This window comes from Panthera uncia (genome assembly GCF_023721935.1).
Source record: "Panthera uncia isolate 11264 chromosome C1 unlocalized genomic scaffold, Puncia_PCG_1.0 HiC_scaffold_4, whole genome shotgun sequence".
Lineage (NCBI taxonomy): Eukaryota > Metazoa > Chordata > Mammalia > Carnivora > Felidae > Panthera > Panthera uncia.
In genome coordinates this window covers 29,136,479-29,144,365 of record NW_026057585.1, presented here as the reverse complement: position 1 = coordinate 29,144,365, position 7,887 = coordinate 29,136,479, and the positions used below count along the sequence as shown (strand labels likewise).

Here is a 7,887-nt window from a genome sequence, read left to right as displayed (position 1 = left end):
GCAGACAAAAGCTGTAGTACACACACCCCTCTCCTCCCCCTCCCCGCAAGACGTGGAGAGTGCCCTTTTAGGCCCAGGCAGACTATTTTTGAGGCATTTAAACTTGACTGTAAAACCCACCAGCAGCTAAGATGGAACAAGGAGAGTCTGCTAGAGTGCCCAGGCACTGGGCATTCCCCACTGGACACAGTGGTGCCCAGTTTCCAGCCCAACCCAGCTATCTTGAGTGTGCCCCCAGCTCAGCAGGAAGAAAATGAGAAGGGCCAGTCCAGACCCTTTTGTTAGAATCAAACAAGACCAAGACCACTTTTGAAGCAAATTGATGAGCTAAATAGAAATCTGCAAACCACTCCCTAATTAGCCAAAGACTGATCAAGGCGCCTGAGGCAATTTCCTCCTGGATTTCACCCCTTTCTTCCCTTCTTTCTTCCCACCCCTCCCCAATCCACACTCCCACAGCACTCCACTTTTTAAAAAATGTTTTTAACTCTACTAAGGTTCAACATCAGAGAAAGTTGGAGGATGGGTCTGGATGTGTTCTGGCTGTGTGTCCCTTTGACACGGACCAGGGCAGGAGTGAAGCTAGAGATATGAGAATACCCACCTGGGGGATCTAACTCTGGCTCTCAGGAAATGCCCTTGGGGCTGCAGAAGGTGGGAGCAGCCCTAGAACTGAACCCCTGTTTTGTTGTTCCCTTAGATAGTCTTGAGTGCTGAGCCTGGTGGGGAGCCAGTCTGGAGGGGGTGCACCTGCAGCCCTCACAGAGATGCTACAAGTATTTACACATCCGTTCACACACGCTCCCAGAGACCTCCATCCTCTGGGCAGGGCCCCTCATTTTGTGGTCCCAACCCATCCATGGGTGCGGATAAAAAGCTTGGCAAGCCTGTCGTGGCCAGACTTGGATTCCTGCTCCAAGGCATCCCAGCACAACAAACTCACTAGGACAAGAGCCTCGGCGCGCGGCGCGGAGGTGGGGGCTGGATGCCCGCTGGGGAACGAGAACGCAAGGATCAAAGCCGCAACGAGGGTTTGTTAGCCGGGCCTCTCCGAGTCCCCCGGGCGTCCTAATTGCGCGCCCTGCAGCCGCCCGCTCGCAGGCTGTCCCGCCGCGTGGGCGCCGGGCTGCGGGCTGCAGAACAGCTGCGAGGCCCGAGGAGCGTCCACCCGCCCGCAGCCCAGCGCTGGGGACCCTCATTGCCCCGGGAAGAGCCTAGGAGAAGGAGGAGGAGGGGCCGACAGACCGCGGCTGCCCGGCAGTCTGGGAGCGGGGGAAGTTGGCCGCCCCACTCAGCCAGCACCAGCGGCCTACAAGCGGAGACTTTTCCTCCTCCGCCTCCCGGGCTGCTCTGAAATCATCCTCTTAAAAAGAAAGGAATTCACACATCAAATAACGGCTCGGAAGAGACCAGCGTGAAAACTGGAGCTGCTTTTATATAACTCAACCCAAAGTCGTTACAGATTTTGTAAATTCCTAATATGATGGGAGGGATTTTTTCCCCCTAAACCAAGTCAGGCATTTCATCATAGTACGTTCTGCTTTAGTAAAATCAGCTCCCTTGAATTTCATCGCTTGTTAAAAAAAGATAAACTTTATTTTTGTAATTTTCAATCACAAAAAAATCTATATTTTTGTCTAAGCATTTATTTTACTGAATCAAAAAGACATGAAAAGAAAAATCATGTTTTACTAACGTATATAAGTGACTCTTTTTTGGACAACATATAATAAATATGATATATCACTTATCACTCAGTCTTTCAAATGTACATTTTTTTTCATATTATGGAGCATGCCACTTTTCCAAAAGAAAAAAGGTCATGAGAAATCAGTGCAAAGTTCTCAGTTACCCTCCTCTTTTCTCTGGGGCAGACGGAATGTCCACAGCAACGCCCTGTGCCTCCGAATCTGAGGCTGGCTGTCCATCTACAATTCTCTCTGCCCCTACGGCTTCCTCTCCGTGCCCTTCCTTCTTCCCTCCTTTCCCCTCCCCCCTCCCTCCCTCCTGCTTGTCCGTAAAGTCATTTTTAAAAAGAACTTGAGGTTTTGTTTTTGTTGATGTTTTCACTTACTGGTCGCACTTTCTGTGGGGGCAGCATTTTCGCCAGTCACACTGCTGTGGGGAGCTTTCCAGCCCTGTTTCTGGGGGTGGGGAGATGGAGAGTGGAGGGCTGGCTCCTCTTTGGGGCCCCCCCTCCCATTGGTGTGCGGCTTCTTCTCTCACTTCCCTGCTTCCCGGGGTCGCTATCGAGAGAGGCCTCTCGGCCTTGAGCGGGGAGAGGAGGGGCAGCTGTCCGGTCGGGGAGGGGACGGGGAAAGGACCGCGGCGCTGTCAGTCGCTCGTTCTTCACCGGGGGTGCGGGGTGCCTGGGATGGGGTTGGACAAGGGATTGAGGGCCGGCTGTCCCCCAGGCCCCAGGCCGTGGATGAGCACGCGGGGCACCAGGGGCCGCTGCAGCTGGGGGTGGGGCGCGGGAGGAGTCCGGTACATGCTGCTGTACATGGCTGCGGCGGCCGCGGCGGCCGTGGTGCTGTCCATGCTGCCCAGCAGGCTTGGGTGGTAGAAATAAGGCGACGGAAACATCCTCTGCAGGGCCGAGTAGTTTCCCGCCTCGGCCAGCAGCTCCAGGCCCACCGCGGTCTGCCGCTTCCACTTGGTCCTGAAAAAAAGCAGGCGTGCAGGCACCCCGCCGCTGTGGGCTCCGTCCAGGCACCAAGGCCCCTTCTCTCATCCTCTCCTGCCTTCTCTTTCTCGGGGGACAGGAAAACCGAGAGCTCTGAGAACCAGGAATGAACCGCACCTCCTAGCCCCCTCCCCCACGATCTTGCTCACAGAGTAACCCAAATTCAAGTCAACTTTGTAAATTACACCCTTAATATCTGAGACACTCATAAATGAAATTCTACAAGCTTTGCTGCCTTTACCTGACCCTCTGCTCTGCTGTTGCCCCCTTTATAATTAGGCTACTTCCTGAAACTTTCCTGAAGGCCAACTGGGACCACTCTTTCTATAGGCGGGTCTTCTCCTCCTCCTCTAATTCCTTTCCCCAAGTGGCCCCCCCAACAATCCCAGAGTGTCCACTCTCTGCCCCTCCCCCCTTCCTCCAGGCCTAGTGAGTAGAAACCATAAACAAAGGGACACAGAGACTCCTGAGCCCCTCTCAGTCCCCCAGCGCTGTGGAGATACATCTCTCTCCCCATTCTGATAGGACCTTACAGCGGGTGGGGCGGAGGGGGGGGGAGGCTTGGGGCAAGGGAGGCAGCAAGGTTTCAAAATGGAATTGGTTTGAGGGAGGACTCTCCCAAGGTGACAGTACCTTGGGGCCATTTCAGGAGGGGAAAAATGCATTTCAAGATATTCTCTCCTCTGGGAGAGAGTAACAATTAAAACCTGTGATCAGCTCTTCTCAGTCTCCTCCCTCCCCCACCATACCCCGCTAGGAAGAAGAGGCGATCAGGCCTTTGCTCAAATGCCCCACGAAAGAACTCAGGGCTGGTGGGCCATCCGTACCCGGCAGCTTCAGCCAAATTAATAAACATGTCGCCCATTTTAAATTGGCTACAAATGACACTAATGTTTTCCGACAGAATTAGGGTGGCTGAAACCGTATGTAATGAGACAGAAAATTATGGTAAAGATGACAACTGGATGGGCATTTCCAACCACACTTATGGACGATTAGAAGACAAATGAGAGAAGAGGAGGAGACCAAAATAAAAAAAAAAAAAATCGAGACAAGGGAGACAACTGCCAGGCTTGGAAACACAGCATAACTTCAGCCTCAGATTGCCTGGGCTCGCACTACACTTCAAGGGCCCGCAAGCCCTTTCCTGATTTCCTTTCAACAGAAGCAGTGATTCCTGGCAGGCTCTGAGGTGACAAATACAGGGGACAGACCCTCGGCCTGGATGCCTGGCCGGCTGCCTCATAAGCCGAGGCAAGGACATTTAAGCTGAGGCCAGTGGGGCAGTTCCTCCCGGACCGAAATAGCCAGGCTGTGTGGCCAGCTGTAAACATTCGGAACCAGCCTGGGGCAGGCCCAAAGGGTGCACGGCACGGGCTCTATAGGCCTGAGTGTCAGCTGCACAGATGTCTCAATTTGAGAAGGTGTGGCTTGATCGATTTGGGGGCAGGGGGGGGTGGATTCCAGCCACTGGGGTTTGAGAGGGAAAGCAGCATATGTTAAGACACTCAGCAATGCAAAATGTTCCAAACTCCAGCTGCCTATCGGTCCCTCTCACCTTGGGGATGTGGCTAATCCCTGTTCCAGCCTGGAAGCCCACCCCCCCTCAACCCCCAGGGCCCACTCTGGGGCCTCTGAGTTCCTGGGGTCTCCCGGGGCCAGGAGGGGAGAAGATTGGCACGATGGTCATGACCTAGATGGCCAGATGCCTTTGCTCCCTGCCACAGCCTCCCTTACCTGCGGTTCTGGTACCAGGTCTTGACTTGGGTGTCGGTGAGGTTGAGTGCAGCTGCCAGGTCCATGCGGTCCTGCACACTCAGGTACTTCTGCCGCTCAAAGCTACGCTCCAGTTGATTGAGTTGGTGGTCAGAGAAAGCTGTCCTGGCTTTTCGAGGCTTTTTGGCTCTCACAGGGGGACTCTCCCGGCTACTTGTAATCTCCCGGTCTCCTTCCTCCTTTGTTCCTATGGTAGAAACCCATAGCCGTAAGGTACTGTGGAATAGGAAGGGGAAATGCCTTCCTGGCACACACTTCCACATCCCCAACTCAGCTGCTGGTCTCAGGGGACTATACTCTGCCACCCTCATCACACACATACTTGGACCCTATCCAGTATGAAGAAAGAAGACCAAGGCCAAGGAGTTTGGAACTTTGTGCGGCGCTCCTAAAAGGGTTCTAAAAGGTTGTCTGATCTTCCCATCTTTGGAAGTCAAAAAGAAAAAACAATATTTTACAATATAGTAGGGTCCTTTCGTTATTGTTTCCTTCACTGGGGGGGGGGCGCTGTCCTATTCCTTAACCGTTTTCACTATGACCTCATTTTTGCCTGATTTGGAAGTTTTCAAAAGATCTTTCCACTCTGTTTTGTTTTGTTTTGAGGAAGGGACACCTTTTTCATTTCACTTTTTCTGTTTATTGAAAGTTACAGGCACTTGTTTTCCTTTTTCAGATGCACTTGGCAAATGTTGGAATCAAGTTCTCTGCAGTTGCTTGCATTGAGTCTTGTAAAGCTTCAGAGAGAATATGTCACCCAGACACCAAGCAGAGCTCAAAATCACTGAGCCCATCCAGGTGACAGCCCAGAGATTTCCGGATTCTATTTGTCAACTTTGGTTTTTTACTGAAATGCTGGGAAATCGATATGTCAGCCCCTCTCTGTTTGTACCCGTTTTTTGCTGCGCTCCTTGATCTTCCCTGCAGGAAGAACAATAATCTCTCTAATTGACCCACTGGGGAGGTTGGTGCACAAAAAATCGCCAGACCAGACTGTACATCTGTTTTGGGCACTATTATGCTAATGTGATAATAGTAAACCGAGGAGCCAGTATCCTACCTTCCAGATAGTCAGCACGCATCTTTCCCAGAGATGGCAAAGGTTAATAATAATAACAATAAACTTATTAGTAAGGGAAAAAAATAACTCTCCTGGCACATTAAAACTCTTTTGTCATGCAAAGACCAGAACATTTCCTTATAAAATTGTATGAGTAGAAAATGGAAAAAGGGAGTTGAAGGACAGTTTCAATTGCCATCTTCTGATTTTACAAAAATAAATAAATCCAAATTCCATCCAATTTTATTTTCATAAGCGCCACTTCCCAATTACTTGCAGGGAGACGAAAATCTTACTAAAATACAAAGATTCAGTTGGGGCCATGGAGTCAGAAGGGTATTTTAAAAACTGAAAAACTATAAATTTTTACCATATCGGCTTCCCTATATCAATCACAATCTAATTTTAAAAAGTTGCTTTGTTACTCAACTCGGAAAATTTTCCCTCATTAAATCTGATGATTCCTGTGACGGTGTTCAGAAAATATGGTGTGCTGCGGGGGGGGGGGGGAACGAAATAATTTACATTAAAGAATAAACTCTTTCTGCACACACCCCTAAACACCACGCTAGCTAAGCGCGTTCCTCTCTCCCACCTCCCCCCATTCCCACCCCCAAGGTCTCAGCTAGAAAAATCTCAAGTACTTCCCTTTTATCAATGAAAGTATGCCCGTCAGATCCCCTCCGCCTCCGCCCTATTCCTAATACATTGAAATTAAGTAAAACAAAGAAAGGAGTGGGACTGCGGGGAGGTTGAGAGGTGGCAATGTAACAATAAACCGAACTTCGGACGAGTCCTCCAGTCGCGCGCCCAGGCCTCCCTCCCGCTAGCAGTTTTCGACCCGGGCACGATCGCCCCAGAAGCTCCCGGAGTAACCCCGCATCGGAGACTCGCGGGGGTCCGAAGGGGAGACCGAGAACCAGAGGACCAGAAGCTACACGGCTCAGCCAGCCAGCCGAGGCGGCGCGACTCACCGTGGCATTTGATGTCGCTCTGGGAATCTTCCCGCTTGTCGAGTTTGGTTTTGCTGTCCTCCTGCTCGAGCTTTGGCCTGAAGCTCTCGTGCGCCGCATTGCTCTCCTGCTTCGGGGTGTGGTGGGGAGAGGAGACGCTGGTGCTGTAAGGCGCACACGCCGCCAGAGGTTTGCTGTCGCCCAAGATGTCCTTGATTAAAAAAGAAGAGGTGGAAGTCCTGGGGGCCGAGGCGGCCGGGCCCAGCTGCTGGGCCGGTGGCTGCGGCGGCGGCGGCGGCGGCGGCGGCGGCGGCGGCGGCGGCTGCTGTTGGGGTGAAGGCTGCAAACTTTGCGTGGGGGCCGCGGCTGGCGGCGGCGGCGGCTGCTGGCTGTGGTGGAGGTGGTGGTGATGCTGGGGCCCCTCTGCTACCAGATGCGGCTCCGGGGGCTCCATGGTGACGGAGATGGGAGAAGAAGGCGCCGTTCCTACGGTATCAATCTCCGAACAGGGGGACGGAGTGGCCTGACTCCTAAAATCCGCGGTCCTGGCCTCGCCGAGCGGGCGGAAATCTCCATTCATCATGCCGGGGCTGCCCGAACTGGCACTGGACAAAATCGTGTCTATTCCAAAACTCGACCCGCTGGCCCCTTCCATTGTTGTCATTTCTACATGAGGTCCGCGCCACTTCGCCGCTCAGCAGCCGCCGCGACCGAGCAAAGGAAGCTATCGATCGTAAAACAAAATAAACACTAAACAATGTTGTCGCCGCTTTGAAAAAACAAAAAAGTGGGGCGGAGGAGGGAAGGAAGGATAATCGGGAGGTGGCAATCGGTGGACACTTTGGACACTTTTTGTTTTCCTTATTCATAAAGTAAGGGTGAGGAGAAGGGGAGAAGGGGAGACAGAGGGGGAAAGTTACAAAAATTGTCGAGGAAGAACGGAGCCTGCGCTCCAGGGACCACCGCGCACGTGCGGGAGGCGGTGGCGGCGCAGGGGACCCAGACGAAGACGCAGGCGGCAGGAGGTGACCCCGACGCCGCCGCCGCTGCCGCCGCCGCCTGGGTCTGCCCACAGCCTGGCACCAGGCGGCAGCGGCGGCGGCGGACCTGGCAGGTGCAGCGCCCTCGAAGCCCCGGCGGTCGCGCGCGCCCTCGGAGATCCCGGGCAGCTCCCCGAGGTGGCTGCCGCGGGCGACTCGGCCGCTCTGGAGCCGAGTTTCTGAACTTTCTCGGAAAGTTGTGAAGACGCCGCCGCAGTGGTCGCGGCCACGCAGGACGGAGAGGAAGAGAAGGAAAAGAAGGAGCAGGCGCAGGCGGAGGAGGCGGCGGCGGAGACGCGGCGCCGAGCGACTCCGGCCGCTGCCGGGCGCGTTCGCTTGTAATCCGGCTGCGAGCGGGCGGCGCCGACCCCCTCA

General features: G+C 53.7%; 1 protein-coding gene across 1 annotated transcript; it reads right to left on the bottom strand.

Moving 5' to 3' along the window:
* Positions 1–2,022: 2,022 nt before the first annotated feature.
* Positions 2,023–7,448, bottom strand: BARHL2 (BarH like homeobox 2). The gene is made up of 3 exons (XM_049618824.1): positions 6,494–7,448; positions 4,424–4,649; positions 2,023–2,662 (listed from the first exon to the last, which is right to left on the bottom strand). The coding sequence occupies exons 1-3, from the start codon at positions 7,134–7,136 to the stop codon at positions 2,350–2,352; spliced, it is 1,182 nt and encodes a 393-aa protein (XP_049474781.1). The 5' UTR covers positions 7,137–7,448; the 3' UTR covers positions 2,023–2,349.
* Positions 7,449–7,887: the final 439 nt, after the last annotated feature.